General features: G+C 34.5%; 1 protein-coding gene across 1 annotated transcript; it reads right to left on the bottom strand.

Annotated features, from left to right (window-relative positions):
* Window positions 1-11,571: 11,571 nt before the first annotated feature.
* Window positions 11,572-15,627, bottom strand: LOC131169353 (uncharacterized). Its single transcript, XM_058128574.1, has 4 exons — window positions 13,944-15,627; window positions 13,467-13,763; window positions 11,966-13,388; window positions 11,572-11,864 (listed from the first exon to the last, which is right to left on the bottom strand). Exons 1-4 carry the CDS (start codon window positions 15,597-15,599, stop codon window positions 11,572-11,574), a joined length of 3,669 nt encoding a protein of 1,222 aa, XP_057984557.1. The 5' UTR covers window positions 15,600-15,627.
* Window positions 15,628-18,056: the final 2,429 nt, after the last annotated feature.

Raw genomic sequence — 18,056 nt, 5'->3', positions numbered from 1 at the left:
CCAAGTAACCTATAAGCGATTATTAAGACTGAATACAGGAGTATACTAGTTAGACACCTTGTGTGTCTACCAAGTATAAATCATGTTATGTTAGGCACAAGGCCAACGGACAGCATAAAGCCAAAAATTATGTCAGACATAAAAGTCAGTAATCATATCATGTAAGGCATAAAGCCATAAGAATAATAATATCAGACATATATTATCTACCAATGATCATTCATATAAGCAGTATTGCAATCTGTGGTCCCTAATTGATATACAGATCAATCAATGCATACAAATTAGCATCAAATAATAGAAATTTACCACCTATCAATCAGGAGCATCTTTATCCTCTTTAGATTTTATTGCATATGCTCTGGCTGGGCTTTGTAACACCCTTACCCGATCTATAGCATAGGTGAGCAAAGTGTGCCACATTCTGTACCGGAGCACCTTATCATCTTATCTTATCTTATCCATTATTAATCTTGTGTTCTTTTTTTTTTTTTCAAATGGGGAAACAGACGGAGTCTCTCCTGTTTTATTAGCATTTGGGGTATTTCACTATTTACCTATTAAAAATAATTTCTGTTTTAAAACATCTCATATCAATATTTCAATATCTCAAGTACATATCCATTTCATATCATCAATCACTCATATAACATTTCTTGTAAAATACAAATATTTCATTTCATTAAAAAAATTCATGTACATAATTTATAATTTATTATACAAGCTCAAAATATGATTACAATCTTCCTTATATACAATGAACAAAAATGAATATACAACTGGTAACCATGGGCCCTACCAAAAATACTCTGCAGAGGTGACACTAACTCTAGTGCAGATTTGTAGTCCAATTCTGAGTCCTCTATCTACTGGCTGTATCTTCAATGCCTACGCGAGAAAAAATCCATTGCGCTAAGCATATTGCTTAGTTGTGCATTTAATAAAATAAAATGAGATAAATAAATAGAAATACATGTTTTAGATATGAAACGTCATAAATAAATGCATTTTTATAAATTTTAAGCTACTTTTATTTTATGGTGCTTTAGGAGTAATTTAGCTTTTTGGGGTTTTCTCCATTCAATTATCTCATATTAAATCTTTTTGGGCTAAATAATAATTTATCTCCATTCATTTATTAAGCTAAATAAAGAGCAATTCATGTTTCATGGATGGAGAACCATAAAATAATGTACTTTTATACTTTTGAGTCTTGGCATATTTTGTTGCTCTGTAGAAGCATATTATGTGTTTGGGATTTTTATAATGTAATTGTTTAAAATTAAAGCTTATAAAATCATATTAGTGCCCAAGTAACCTATAACTGATTATTAAGACTGAATACACGGGAGTATACTAGTTAGACACCTTGTGTGTCTACCAAGTATAAATCATGTTATGTTAGGCACAAGGCCAACGGACAGGCATAAAGCCAAAAATTATGTCAGACATAAAAGTCAGTAATCATATCATGTAAGGCATAAAGCCATAAGAATAATAATATCAGACATATATTATCTACCAATGATCATTCATATAAGCAGTATTGCAATCTGTGGTCCCTAATTGATATACAGATCAATCAATGCATACAAATTAGCATCAAATAATAGAAATTTACCACCTATCAATCAGGAGCATCTTTATCCTCTTTAGATTTTATTGCATATGCTCTGGCTGGGGCTTTGTAACACCCCTTACCCGATCTATAGCATAGCTGAGCAAAGTGTGCCACATTCTGTACCGGAGCACCTTATCATCTTATCTTATCTTATCCATTATTAATCTTGTGTTCTTTTTTTTTTTTTCAAATGGGGAAACAGACGGAGTCTCTCCTGTTTTATTAGCATTTGGGGTATTTCACTATTTACCTATTAAAAATAATTTCCTGTTTTAAAACATCTCATATCAATATTTCAATATCTCAAGTACATATCCATTTCATATCATCAATCACTCATATAACATTTCTTGTAAAATACAAATATTTCATTTCATTAAAAAAATTCATGTACATAATTTATAATTTATTATACAAGCTCAAAATATGATTACAATCTTCCTTATATACAATGAACAAAAATGAATATACAACTGGTAACCATGGGCCCTACCAAAAATACTCTGCAGAGGTGACACTAACTCTAGTGCAGATTTGTAGTCCAATTCTGAGTCCTCTATCTACTGGGCTGTATCTTCAATGCCTACGCGAGAAAAAAATCCATTGCGCTAAGCATATTGCTTAGTTGTGCATTTAATAAAATAAAATGAGATAAATAAATAGAAATACATGTTTTAGATATGAAACGTCATAAATAAATGCATTTTTATAAATTTTAAGCTACTTTTATTTTATGGTGCTTTAGGAGTAATTTAGCTTTTTGGGGTTTTCTCCATTCAATTATCTCATATTAAATCTTTTTGGGCTAAATAATAATTTATCTCCATTCATTTATTAAGCTAAATAAAGAGCAATTCATGTTTCATGGATGGAGAACCATAAAATAATGTACTTTTATACTTTTGAGTCTTGGCATATTTTGTTGCTCTGTAGAAGCATATTATGTGTTTGGGATTTTTATAATGTAATTGTTTAAAATTAAAGCTTATAAAATCATATTAGTGCCCAAGTAACCTATAACTGATTATTAAGACTGAATACACGGGAGTATACTAGTTAGACACCTTGTGTGTCTACCAAGTATAAATCATGTTATGTTAGGCACAAGGCCAACGGACAGGCATAAAGCCAAAAATTATGTCAGACATAAAAGTCAGTAATCATATCATGTAAGGCATAAAGCCATAAGAATAATAATATCAGACATATATTATCTACCAATGATCATTCATATAAGCAGTATTTCAAACAGAGGTACCTAATTGATATAACGATAAATCAATGCATACAAATTAGCATCAAATAATAGAAATTTACCACCTATCAATCAGAGCATCTTTATCCTCTTTAGATTTTATTGCATATGCTCTGTTGGGCTTTGTAACACCCCTTACCCGATCTATAGCATAGTGAGCAAAGTGTGCCACATTCATGCATGGAGCACCTTATCATCTTATCTTATCTTATCCATTATTAATCTTGTGTTCTTTTTTTTTTTTTCAAATGGGGAAACAGACGGAGTCTCTCCTGTTTTATTAGCATTTGGGGTATTTCACTATTTACCTATTAAAAATAATTTCCTGTTTTAAAACATCTCATATCAATATTTCAATATCTCAAGTACATATCCATTTCATATCATCAATCACTCATATAACATTTCTTGTAAAATACAAATATTTCATTTCATTAAAAAAATTCATGTACATAATTTATAATTTATTATACAAGCTCAAAATATGATTACAATCTTCCTTATATACAATGAACAAAAATGAATATACAACTGGTAACCATGGGCCCTACCAAAAATACTCTGCAGAGGTGACACTAACTCTAGTGCATTTGTAGTCCAATTCTGAGTCCTCTATCTACTGGGCTGTATCTTCAATGCCTACGCGAGAAAAAAATCCATTGCGCTAAGCATATTGCTTAGTTGTGCATTTAATAAAATAAAATGAGATAAATAAATAGAAATACATGTTTTAGATATGAAACGTCATAAATAAATGCATTTTTATAAATTTTAAGCTACTTTTATTTTATGGTGCTTTAGGAGTAATTTAGCTTTTTGGGGTTTTCTCCATTCAATTATCTCATATTAAATCTTTTTGGGCTAAATAATAATTTATCTCCATTCATTTATTAAGCTAAATAAAGAGCAATTCATGTTTCATGGATGGAGAACCATAAAATAATGTACTTTTATACTTTTGAGTCTTGGCATATTTTGTTGCTCTGTAGAAGCATATTATGTGTTTGGGATTTTTATAATGTAATTGTTTAAAATTAAAGCTTATAAAATCATATTAGTGCCCAAGTAACCTATAACTGATTATTAAGACTGAATACTGAGTATACTAGTTAGACACCTTGTGTGTCTACCAAGTATAAATCATGTTATGTTAGGCACAAGGCCAACGGACAGCATAAAGCCAAAAATTATGTCAGACATAAAAGTCAGTAATCATATCATGTAAGGCATAAAGCCATAAGAATAATAATATCAGACATATATTATCTACCAATGATCATTCATATAAGCAGTATTGCAATCTGTGGTCCCTAATTGATATACAGATCAATCAATGCATACAAATTAGCATCAAATAATAGAAATTTACCACCTATCAATCAGGAGCATCTTTATCCTCTTTAGATTTTATTGCATATGCTCTGGCTGGGGCTTTGTAACACCCCTTACCCGATCTATAGCATAGCTGAGCAAAGTGTGCCACATTCTGTACCGGAGCACCTTATCATCTTATATTATATTATCCATTTTTAATCTTTTGTTCTTTTTTTTTTTTTCAAATGGTGAAACAGAATGAGTCTCTCCTGTTTTATTAGCATTTGGGGTATTTCACTATTTACCTATTAAAAATAATTTCCTGTTTTAAAACATCTCATATCAATATTTCAATATCTCAAGTACATATCCATTTCATATCATCAATCACTCATATAACATTTCTTGTAAAATACAAATATTTCATTTCATTAAAAAAATTCATGTACATAATTTATAATTTATTATACAAGCTCAAAATATGATTACAATCTTCCTTATATACAATGAACAAAAATGAATATACAACTGGTAACCATGGGCCCTACCAAAAATACTCTGCAGAGGTGACACTAACTCTAGTGCAGATTTGTAGTCCAATTCGAGTCCTCTATCTCTTGGTCTGTATCTTCAATGCCTACGCGAGAAAAAATCCATTGCGCTAAGCATATTGCTTAGTTGTGCATTTAATAAAATAAAATGAGATAAATAAATAGAAATACATGTTTTAGATATGAAACGTCATAAATAAATGCATTTTTATAAATTTTAAGCTACTTTTATTTTATGGTGCTTTAGGAGTAATTTAGCTTTTGGGGTTTTCTCCATTCAATTATCTCATATTAAATCTTTTGGGCTAAATAATAATTTATCTCCATTCATTTATTAAGCTAAATAAAGAGCAATTCATGTTTCATGGATGGAGAACCATAAAATAATGTACTTTTATACTTTTGAGTCTTGGCATATTTTGTTGCTCAGAGAAGCATATTATGTGTTTGGGATTTTTATAATGTAATTGTTTAAAATTAAAGCTTATAAAATCATATTAGTGCCCAAGTAACCTATAATCGATTATTAAGACTGAATACACGGAGTATACTAGTTAGACACCTTGTGTGTCTACCAAGTATAAATCATGTTATGTTAGGCACAAGGCCAACGGACAGCATAAAGCCAAAAATTATGTCGACATAAAAGTCATTAATCATATCATGTAAGGCATAAAGCCATAAGAATAATAATATCGGACATATATTATCTACCAATGATCATTCATATAAGCGATTGCAATCTGTGGTCCCTAATTGATATACAGATCAATCAATGCATACAAATTAGCATCAAATAATAGAAATTTACCACCTATCAATCAGAGCATCTTTATCCTCTTTAGATTTTATTGCATATGCTCTGGTGGGCTTTGTAACACCCCTTACCCGATCTATAGCATAGATGAGCAAAGTGTGCCACAATCTGTACCGGAGCACCATATCATCTTATCATATCTTATCCATTATTAATATTGTGTTATTATTTTTTTTCAAATGGTGAAACAGTTTGAGTCTCTCCTGTTTTATTAGCATTTGGGGTATTTCACTATTTACCTATTAAAAATAATTTCCTGTTTTAAAACATCTCATATCAATATTTCAATATCTCAAGTACATATCCATTTCATATCATCAATCACTCATATAACATTTCTTGTAAAATACAAATATTTCATTTCATTAAAAATTCATGTACATAATTTATAATTTATTATACAAGCTCAAAATATGATTACAATCTTACTTATATACAATGAACAAAAATGAATATAAAACTGGTAACCATGTGCCCTACCAAAAATACTCTTCAGAGGTGACACTAACTCTAGTGCAGATTTGTAGTCCGATTCTGAGTCCTCTATCTCTGGGCTGTATCTTCAATGCCTACGCGAAAAAATCCATTGCGCTAAGCATATTGCTTAGTTGTGCATTTAATAAAATAAAATGAGATAAATAAATAGAAATACATGTTTTAGATATGAAACGTCATAAATAAATGCATTTTTATAAATTTTAAGCTACTTTTATTTTATGGTGCTTTAGGAGTAATTTAGCTTTTTGGGGTTTTCTCCATTCAATTATCTCATATTAAATCTTTTTGGGCTAAATAATAATTTATCTCCATTCATTTATTAAGCTAAATAAAGAGCAATTCATGTTTCATGGATGGAGAACCATAAAATAATGTACTTTTATACTTTTGAGTCTTGGCATATTTTGTTGCTCAGAGAAGCATATTATGTGTTTGGGATTTTTATAATGTAATTGTTTAAAATTAAAGCTTATAAAATCATATTAGTGCCCAAGTAACCTATAACTGATTATTAAGACTGAATACACGGGAGTGTACTAGTTAGACACCTTGTGTGTCTACCAAGTATAAATCATGTTATGTTAGGCACAAGGCCAACGGACAGGCATAAAGCCAAAAATTATGTCAGACATAAAAGTCAGTAATCATATCATGTAAGGCATAAAGCCATAAAAATAATCATATCAGACATATATTATCTACCAATGATCATTCATATAAGCGATGTGCAATCTGTGGTCCCTAATTGATATACTGATCAATCAATGCATACAAATTAGCATCAAATAATAGAAATTTACCACCTATCAATCAGGAGCATCTTTATCCTCTTTAGATTTTATTGCATATGCTCTGGCTGGGGCTTTGTAACACCCCTTACCCGATCTATAGCATAGCTGAGCAAAGTGTGCCACATTCTGTACCGGAGCACCTTATCATCTTATCTTATCTTATCCATTATTAATCTTGTGTTCTTTTTTTTTTTTTCAAATGGGGAAACAGACGGAGTCTCTCCTGTTTTATTAGCATTTGGGGTATTTCACTATTTACCTATTAAAAATAATTTCCTGTTTTAAAACATCTCATATCAATATTTCAATATCTCAAGTACATATCCATTTCATATCATCAATCACTCATATAACATTTCTTGTAAAATACAAATATTTCATTTCATTAAAAAAATTCATGTACATAATTTATAATTTATTATACAAGCTCAAAATATGATTACAATCTTCCTTATATACAATGAACAAAAATGAATATACAACTGGTAACCATGGGCCCTACCAAAAATACTCTGCAGAGGTGACACTAACTCTGAGCTATTTGTTCTTCAGTTCTATGGATTCCAATAGAGCTGAATCTATCTAGGTCTATTCCTGATAAGGAGGTCCTAGGTCTGATAGGTTCTGAAACTACAGATCTTCCTGAGAATGAGTTTCTGGACCTAGTCCTAGCAAAAGATATTGCTACGGTTCCATTGTTTGTTTCAATAATGGATTCCACATCTTCAGATTCTTCCTTTTTAGGAGGAATTGCTTCTTCTAAAATCCAGCTATCAGGTAAATTAACCTGTTCCCATGCTATGGACTTAGGGACCACAACTTCAAGCCCAAAAGAAACAGTAATCCTTAAAAGGCCAGAAAGCCCAACACCCTCAGATATGGGTTATGAGAAGGAAAGCGTTAGGACCCAGCAACCTAAAAGGATTATGGCCCTAACAACAGAAGAAAGCCCATTTGAAAAATGGTTTCAAATGACTTTCAAACTAGACCAACAAAAACAATTCTTAAAAGAATATAGTTGGTATCAAGATAGAGGTGGAAATAAAAATTTCCAAGACTTTATGAAATTCAGGTTAGAAATTCAAAGAAAGTCTTTCCCAGACTTTGAAGATCAGCAGTTCCTAGTCACCCTAGAATCTGCCTACAGGAATTTCATAACTCCCAAAGGTAAAACCTTGAGAGGCGTCCATCCACCATTAACAGAGATATCTTATAAGGTATCAGAAAATCAGGAATTTGAGTGTTCTCCATTCTCAAAATCAGATAAGCAGGGTAATTATGCCAACCTTAGCTTATATACCTTAGGTCAACAATTAACCAGAGTAGAAACACAACTCCAGACCTTTAAATCAAAAGAATACAGACCAGAAAAAGGAGAAACCTCTAAATCAAGTTTAGAGAAAAAGGTTTTATTTAAACCTGTTGAATCAGACAAGACCCCTATTAAGCTAGGAGGGAACTCAGAAATAGTTGATGAACTAACTAAAAGGTTAGCAGAATTAGGATTGGAAGCTAAGGATTCTAAAAAGAAAACCATAGCACCATTAACAAAATCTTTAAGTATTCAAGAAGAACTGGAAAACAGATTAAAAAATCTGAACATAGCTCCTGTAAAACAAGAGCTAGAAGAAACAGAGCCTTCTGAATCTGAAAATTCTTCTAATACAGAAGAATGGATTAACTCTCTAGAAGTCATGTTTAAAGAACCTGAACCTCAACCTCTAGAAGTTAATAGACTAGTATACCCTAAACCTAGGGCAACAGTCGAAATGAAGCCTTATTATCCTAGGCCTTCACCAATCAATCTACAATTTGAAGATACTAGTTATAACTACGTACAATTTGATGGAACTTCAATTGTAGAATGGAACATAGATGGATTATCTGAATATCAGATTAAAAATACTATCCATTTCATGACCATGTATGCGTTTGCTGCTAAATCAAGAGGAAACAGTGAGCAGCAAATAGTCCACGCAATTATATGTGGATTTACAGGCCAACTTAAAGGTTGGTGGGATTTTTCCTTAACTGAGGAAGGAAAAAGACAAATTTACGATGCTGTTAAAACAGAACAATCACCAACAGGTCAAACTCAAGTCCCAGACTGTGTGTATACCTTATTGTATACAATAGGATTACACTTCGTAGGAACCATGAGTATGTATTTAGATAGATCCCAGGAACAACTAATGAATCTTAGGTGTCCTGACCTATCCCATTTCAAATGGTATAAAGATACCTTCTTTTCCCTTATATTTGTCAGGGAAGACAATCAATATGATTTCTGGAAAGAAAAATTTCTTTCTGGTTTGCCCTCGTTATTTGCTGAACGAGTCAAAAAACAAATAAGAGATAAACATGATAATACCTTGCCATACAATCAGTATACCTTTGGTGAATTAGCATCCGAAGTAGTCACTGCAGGGTTAACACTGTGCAATGAACTAAGACTTCAGCGCCAATTACACAAAGAACGAATCACGGGTAAAAGAATACTGATGTGAACCTTCAAGTAATTGGTAACTTGAAAACCCACATTCAAGAATTAAATGAACAATATGGAAAGCACCAAATCAAGATGTATGAATTTGAATCTTTGAACCAGCACAATCAGATTGTTGTGTAATTCAAAGAAAATATCAGAAATGGAATTCTTGACCTAATTCATATGGAGAATGAATAAACCAAGAATATTATGCACATTAAACCTTGCAAGATAGAATCTCAGCAAGTTAATGAGCTTCACAAGAACAAAGGCAACAGCCAATTACTCACTAGAGGAGCAGAAACAATCTCTCATTAATATTCAAGTGTGTCCTCCACTCTCTCATTACACTTGTATTTATAGCCTCTTGGCTTCAAAGCTAAAGACAAAATATCCCTACTTTTGTAACAGCTGTAGGGAGCTTTAAGTCCAAACAAAAATTAATCTATCAAAAGACTAAAAACTCCTTACAAAAAGTAAATTTAATGCAGCAGCAAATAAGGGCATTTAAGTCCAAAAGAGAAATGGTTATAACAGATGGAATATTCCTTGAAAAAGGTGCCAGCAGATACATGTACATGGGTTGGATCTGGTGCATGCATGTCCACGGGTTATTCCATGTAATCTAATGCTCCATATGACACCTGGTCACTTCTAAGCATAATTTTCACCAAATTTAATCCTTTACATTTTTCTTCATGCCATTCCAGCTTATAATCCTTGCTCCTTATGATTTCACAAATTAAATTCTGAAGTGATTTAGCTCTAGCCCTAGTAATTGGACCTTGGATGAAATCCTTTGTTGTGGATGTAGCTTGATTCTCATCATTCCCCTCCGCTTCAAAAGGATTCGTCCTCGAATTTGTTTCTGCATCAACACAAGGAGATAAATCAGCAACATTGAAGGTGGCACTGACATTATACTCACCGGGCAGGTTTATTTTGTAAGCGTTATCATTAATTTTGGTCAGCACTTGGAAAGGTCCATCACATCTTGGTTGTAATTTTGATTTCCTTGAGAGGAAACCTTTCTTTGCGCAAGTGAACCCATACCCAATCTCCAGGTTGAAATGTGACTTTCTTCCTTCCTTTGTTGGCTTGACTAGCATATTTTTCATTGTTCTTTTCAATTTGAAGCTTGGCTTGTTCATGGATTTTCTTCACCAATTCTGCTTTTCTTTTTCCATCTAAACTAGCAAGCTCGTTCACAGGCAAAGGTAAAAGATCCAAAGGAGTTGAAGGATTGAAACCATACACAATTTCAAATGGAGAATAGTTAGTAGAAGAATGCACATTTCTATTGTATGCAAATTCAACAAGTGGAATGCAATCTTCCCATGACTTCAAATTTTGCTTAACCACAGCACGCAAAAGAGTAGTTAGTGTCCTATTTACTACTTCAGTTTGACCATCGGTTTGTGGGTGACAAGTGGTGGAAAATAACAACTTGGTGCCCAATTTTCCCCACAAAACCTTCCAAAAGTGACTAAGGAATTTAACATCCCTATCACTAACTAAACTCTTAGGTATGCCATGCAACCTAACAATATCTCTAAAAAATAAATTTGCAACATTTGTAGCATCATCAGTTTTATGGCATGGAATAAAATGTGCCATTTTTGAAAACCTGTCAACAACAACAAAAATTGAATCATGGCCTTGTTTAGACCTAGGTAATCCCAACACAAAATCCATAGACAAATGATGATAAGCACCCAAATGAACATTGCCTAAGGATGCAGACCTCTAATGGAACCCAAGGATCATCAACACCAAAACAAGTTTTCTTTGAACAAAATAAGATGCAATCTCTATGGACAAAGAAGCACCAGAATATATATTTCAAAGAGGAACAGATCAAGTGTCAACACAATAACTCAACTTGTGGGAGATTACATTGATCATCAAGTAAAATAGGCAAGTGATCAAGTTGCCTAAGTTCTAGTTCTTCCAGAAACTAGCAAGAAAGAAGACTCAAACTCTCTCCAAGGGAGGTTCTCATCTACAGCAGCAATCAAAAACTGAAGGAAGAAGATGGTATTCTCTTCCTTATAAACCTAGGGTTACAGAAACATAAGCTAAATTTGTTTAGACAAAAGTTACAAATAATTGTGCTATGTTGGCTATCCTAACAAGAATAGAAAGTGCATTAATTATAAAGACAAAAGATGGCAGCAGCATTTATTGCAAAAGGGCAAAAGGTGGCAGCAATTAATCCCTCTTTGTGGCATGAACCCTACAAACACCTAGGTGGCTGCCAAGTGGACTCCAGGGTGGCATGAGGCATGTCCAAAGTGGCTGGTGACATGGTCGATGACGTGGCAATGGAATCTGACGTGGCTGGTGACGTGGCAATGGAAGCTCCAACTTGGCACATGGTGATCCACTTAGATTCTTGGAGCAAGCAAGCTAGGTCTTCCTTATGCAGCTCCCCTCCTAAGCCGAAAATCCTTTTATGGTCCATGAGCATGCTTTGAAGTTGCTTAGCTCTCGCCCTAGTGATTGCCCCTTTGAAGGGTGGTGGTGCTCCTTGATGATCCTCATCAAATGAACCCAAGGATCACTAAAGGTAGGCAAAGGTGTATACAAACCTTGTGGCAAAACTCTAGATTTAGCCTTAGCGCACACAATGCACCTAGCACATACTCTTTCAACATCTCTTTTCATATTCGGCCAGTAAAAATGTTCCTTCAATACATCTAAAGTTTTGGCAACACCAAAATGACCCATTAATCCACCAGCATGAGACTCATTCACAAGTAATTCACGCATGGAACTCTTAGGCACACACAATCTATTTTCTCTAAACAAATATCCATCATGCCTATAAAACTTCTCAAAAGCATTCTTTTCACAAGCTGCATACACTCTAGCAAAGTCATCATCTTCAGCATATAATTCTTTCACATATTCGAATCCTAATAACTTTGCATCAAGAAGGGCAAGAAGGTTATACCTTCGAGATAAGGCATCAGCCACCACATTTTCTTTCCCATGTTTGTATTGAATCACATATGGGAAGGTCTCAAGGAACTCAACCCATTTTGCATGACGCCTACTCAACTTATTTTGCACCTTGATATGCTTCAATGACTCATGATCTGTGTGGATGACAAATTGCTTTGGCCAAAGGTAATGTTGCCATGTTTCCAAGGCACGTACCAATGCATACAACTCCTTGTCATATGTAGAATAGTTTAAAGCTGCTCCATTAAGCTTCTCACTAAAGTATGCTATTGGTCTCTTTTCCTGCATTAAAACGGCTCCAATACCTATTCCTGATGCGTCACACTCAATCTCAAAAGTTTTGCAAAAATCAGGTAAAGCCAGCACAGGAGCGGAACATAAAATCTCTTTAATTTTGTGAAAAGCATCATCTTGTTTCTGTTCCCAAACAAAATTAACATTCTTTTTGACAAGATCATTCAATGGTGCTGCAATGGTACTGAAATTCTTAATAAATCTTCTATAGAAACTAGCTAGTCCATGAAAACTACGTACTTCAGATGCAGTCTTTGGAATGGGCCAATCTCTAATAGCTCTAATTTTTTCATCATCAACTTCAACACCATTAGCACTAATGAAAAATCCTAAAAAGACAACCTTTTCCATGCAAAATGAACATTTCTTCAAGTTAGCATATAATTTTTCCTTTCTTAACACATCGAATACAGCCCTTAAATGATGCATATGTTCATTCATGCCTCTACTGTAAACCAATATATCATCAAAATAAACAACAACAAATTTTCCAATAAAAGCACGCAACACATGATTCATCAATCTCATAAAAGTGCTAGGAGCATTAGTTAGACCAAAAGGCATCACTAACCACTCATATAGTCCATGTTTTGTTTTAAATGCAGTCTTCCATTCATCACCTACTTTCATGCGAATTTGATGATATCCGCTTTTCAAGTCAATTTTGGTAAAAACACAAGCACCACAAAGTTCATCCAACATATCATCCAATCTAGGTATAGGATGGCGATACTTTACAGTGATTTTGTTGACCGCCCTACAATCCACACACATGCGCCATGTGCCATCTTTCTTTGGTACCAAAAGGACGGGTACAGCACAAGGGCTCATACTTTCTCTCACATATCCCTTAGCTAGCAATTCCTCAACTTGCCTTTGTAATTCTTTGGTTTCTTCAGGGGTATAGGCTGGACGGTTGGGAATAACTGCTCCAGGTACAAAATCAATCTGGTGCTCAATCCCTCGAATAGGTGGTAGTCCAGCTGGCATCTCCTCAGGTAGTACATCCTCATATTCCTGCAAAAGGGAGACAACAACGCTAGGCAAATTGGGGTCAAGGTCAGATGTGGATAAACAAGAGTCCTTAAACACAATTAATAACATTTGCTTGTTGGCAAACATGGCATTCCTCACATCTCTTCCTTTAGCATACAAGCTTAATTTTCTCTCCCCTCTTTCCGGACAGCTCTCCTTTTGCGCCGAAGATTCACCTTTTTCAAGCACTCTTGGAATGTTTTCTTTACTCTCTTTTCTTTCCTCACAACCACCCTTGTCTTGCTCACTCACAACATTTTCACTCAATTTCTTTTCACTCCTTCTTTTCTTCTCTGCTCTCTTTTCGGCCACTCTTGATTTTTCCTCACCCATTGCTTGCTTAAGCCTTGTTTGGTCTTCATAAATCTGTTTTGGTGTCATAGGTGCCAAAATGATTTTCCTTCCATTCATTTCAAAAGAATACCTATTTTTATACCCATCGTGGATCACCTTTCTATCAAATTGCCATGGTCGGCCAAGTAATAAATGGCCAGCTTGCATTGGAACCACGTCACACATAACCTCATCTTGATACTTTCCTATTGCAAAGGAAATCAATACTCGTTTTGTTACTTTCACCTCACCACATTCATTCAACCACTGCAATTTATAGGGTCTAGGGTGTTTCGAAGTCCTCAACCTTAATCTCTGCACCAAAATAGTACTAGCAACATTGGCACAACTTCCCCCATCAATGATGACACTACAAGCTTTGTCTTGGATAAGACACCTTGTATGAAAAATTGTTTCTCTTTGCAATTCATCACCAACATCCTCCTTTACTTGAGTATTTAATGCTCTCATAATCACTAGAGCACTTCCTTCAGCAGCATATTCTACCTCTGCATCCTCCTCCCCTGAAGATGTGGAATCACTCACAATTTCCTCCTCTGTTTCTATCTCACCATTTTCTCTCATGACCATGACTCTCTTGTTAGGGCATTGAGAAGCTATGTGTCCACTGCCCAAACACCTAAAACACTTCACGTCTCTATTTCGGGTAGTAGTTGCAACCTCCTTTCCTTTACTTTCTGCAAATTTCTTCTCCGCCTTCTTTTCCTTATCCTCATTTTTCTTATAGTTGCTAAAAGCCTTTTCCCTATCCTCCTTCTTCCAGTTAGACTTCCAAGATGAAGAAGTACCTGCATTTCCTCCAAATTTTGACTTGCTTTTAAGTTGCCTTTCTACCTTCATAGCCATGTGGACCATATCCTCCAACTCAACATAGTGATGTAACTCAACAATATGAGCAATCTCCTTGTTTAGCCCATTCAAGAATCTAGCCATGGTGGCTTCTCTATCCTCCTCCACATTTGCTCTAATCATAGCAATTTCCATTTCTTTATGATAATCTTCAACACTTTTAGAACCTTGACTCAATCTTTGTAACCTCTGATGTAGCTCTCTATAGTAATGACTAGGAACAAATCTCTTCCTCATTATAGTTTTCATCTCACCCCAGGTTGCAATTGATTGCTCATAATTTCTCCTTCTACTAATCAACACTTGATCCCACCATACCAAAGCATAATCAGTAAATTCTACTGCTGCTAACTTTACTTTCTTTTCCTCTGAATAGTGATGACAATCAAACACAGCTTCTACCTTCCTTTCCCATTCAAGATACACATCCGGATCATTTTTCCCTTGGAAAGAAGGGATGCTCATTTTAATACTTTTGATATTGTCATCTACCCTATTCCTCTCTCTTTCCTCTCTTCTTATCCTCCTATCCCCATTCCTCCTATCTTCAGCTCTTCTCTCATATCTACCCCTCCTAGGTCTTTCAACCTCAAAATCATAGTTATCAACCTCAACTTCATCAGATTCAACTACTGGAGGTACAAGATCCCTCCAATTTGGCCTTCTCTCATTTTGCCTATCTCTTTGCTCCAATCTTTCCAACCTATCTATGATTTCATTGCACACAACATTCATTCTTTCAAATTGTTGTCTGACAGCCTGCATGTAGAATGGATTTTCACCTTCCCCCTCACTACCATCACCCTTTCTAGACATGTTTTCAGACCTGCAAGAAAATGGTTAGTGTAAAGAAAACACCTCACTCGCTCCCTTACGTGTTTACACTCAACAGAGGACACTCCACTCGTGTAACTCAACAAGGCTTTTTCCCTCTTATGAACTCACCACTCTGTGCCTTTTACCTCTCTTGGCTATGTCCACAAGTTCTTATCAAACTCAAGTAACTCAAACCAAGACTGTACCCACAAAAATTTAACACACAATAAAATTCTTGAATGTGACGGATCAAAACGAGCAATCAAGAAAACAATAATGTGATTCAAGAAGTCAAGAAAAGAAAAGCTCAAGTATGGAAATGTAATGCAATAGGAATCAAGAAAGAAGACACCAAAATAAAAGAGCAGTAAGCTGGAAAAGAGACAACCTAAAGTAGAGATATTAAGCTTAAATATCCAAGTTTGCCACCAACTTATCACAATTACCAGCAGTTCACACAATACACCAAGAATTGCATAAATTTAGGATCACCAAGCAAATGAGTGTATTTTGATCTGAAATTGAGTAGGAAAATGCAACCCAATACTGACTAATTGCTGCAAGAATTTCACGCTTTTCTTGACAGACTTACTATGTAAATCAAATATAATCGTGTCTGCCCCAAATTTTTTGTTCCCCACACAAACGATTAAATTTTGAGCTGAAATTTAATTTGAGAATAGCTCAAATGTGGCACAAATGGCCTGTAAATTTTCAGGAATTTCAGGGCTGATTTGCTATGTGAACTTAATTTGATCGGGTCTGCCGCAAAATTTTGGTTCCCCACACAAACGGATGAATTTTAAGCTGAAATTTAATTTGGGAACTACTGATATGGGGTATAAACACTTGGTAAATTTTCAGAAATTTCTGGGTATATTTCCTATGTGAACTTATTTTGATCGATTCTGCCGCAAAATTTTGGTTCCCCACACAAACGGATGAATTTAAAGCTGAAATTTAATATGGGAACTACTGATATGGGGTATAAACACCTTGTAAATTTTCATGAATTTCTGGGTCTATTTGCTATGTGAACATAATTTGATTGGGTCTGCCGCAAAATATTGGTTCAGCAGGCAAACGATATCAAACAACCCCCAAAATTTACACCCAACGTCTTAAACACACCCAAATAATGCTGGTGCAGTTTCAGGCCAAATTGGTAAGCCGAACTCAATGAACCAGATAATCTCTCATGCTTAATATCAAAATGAAGGAAGCAAAATGGATGGCTAGAATAATCGCTTTAGCTTGATTAACCCAAAACCCTAAGACAAACCCAACAAAACAAATTTTTAAACAAACAGGTCCAACTAAACCCCAAGAGCCAAACAGCAAATATGAAGAAGGTAAGAAACACAAAGAATAAAAAGCAAATAGATAATCTACCTTGTTTGGATGTCCCTTTGCTCTGATACCAAAACTGATGTGAACCTTCAAGTAATTGGTAACTTGAAAACCCACATTCAAGAATTGAATGAACAATATGGAAAGCACCAAATCAAGATGTATGAATTTGAATCTTTGAACCAGCACAATCAGATTGTTGTGTAATTCAAAGAAAATATCAGAAATGGAATTCTTGACCTAATTCATATGGAGAATGAATAAACCAAGAATATTATGCACATTAAACCTTGCAAGATAGAATCTCAGCAAGTTAATGAGCTTCACAAGAACAAAGGCAACAGCCAATTACTCACTAGAGGAGCAGAAACAATCTCTCATTAATATTCAAGTGTGTCCTCCACTCTCTCATTACACTTGTATTTATAGCCTCTTGGCTTCAAAGCTAAAGACAAAAATATCCCTACTTTTGTAACAGCTGTAGGGAGCTTTAAGTCCAAACAAAAATTAATCTATCAAAAGACTAAAAACTCCTTACAAAAAGTAAATTTAATGCAGCAGCAAATAAGGGCATTTAAGTCCAAAAGAGAAATGGTTATAACAGATGGAATATTCCTTGAAAAAGGTGCCAGCAGATACATGTACATGGGTTGGATCTGGTGCATGCATGTCCACGGGTTATTCCATGTAATCTAATGCTCCATATGACACCTGGTCACTTCTAAGCATAATTTTCACCAAATTTAATCCTTTACATTTTTCTTCATGCCATTCCAGCTTATAATCCTTGCTCCTTATGATTTCACAAATTAAATTCTGAAGTGATTTAGCTCTAGCCCTAGTAATTGGACCTTGGATGAAATCCTTTGTTGTGGATGTAGCTTGATTCTCATCAAATACTCGGTGATTTCTGTGAACAGTATGGTTTACCACCAGTAACTTTTCCTTATAAAGGCAAAGTTAAAAAACTGGGGAGAGAGAGTAAGAGAAAAAGGTTTAAAAAACACAGAACCTTTTACCCTCGAAAAGAAAAACGGTTTAAACAACCAGTTAAAA

This window comes from Hevea brasiliensis, chromosome 10 (genome assembly GCF_030052815.1).
Source record: "Hevea brasiliensis isolate MT/VB/25A 57/8 chromosome 10, ASM3005281v1, whole genome shotgun sequence".
Lineage (NCBI taxonomy): Eukaryota > Viridiplantae > Streptophyta > Magnoliopsida > Malpighiales > Euphorbiaceae > Hevea > Hevea brasiliensis.
This window is presented reverse-complemented; position numbering and strand designations above follow the sequence as displayed.

Coding starts and splice junctions, on each gene's coding strand:
- LOC131169353 (XM_058128574.1), bottom strand. CDS start 15,599: ATGCAGGCTGTCAGACAACAATTTGAAAGAATGAATGTTGTGTGCAAT. Junction 13,764..13,943: donor TGGGTGAGGAAAAATCAAGA/GTGGCCGAAAAG, acceptor GAAAGAGGGGAG/AGAAAATTAAGCTTGTATGC. Junction 13,389..13,466: donor CCAAAGAATTACAAAGGCAA/GTTGAGGAATTG, acceptor TTGGTACCAAAG/AAAGATGGCACATGGCGCAT.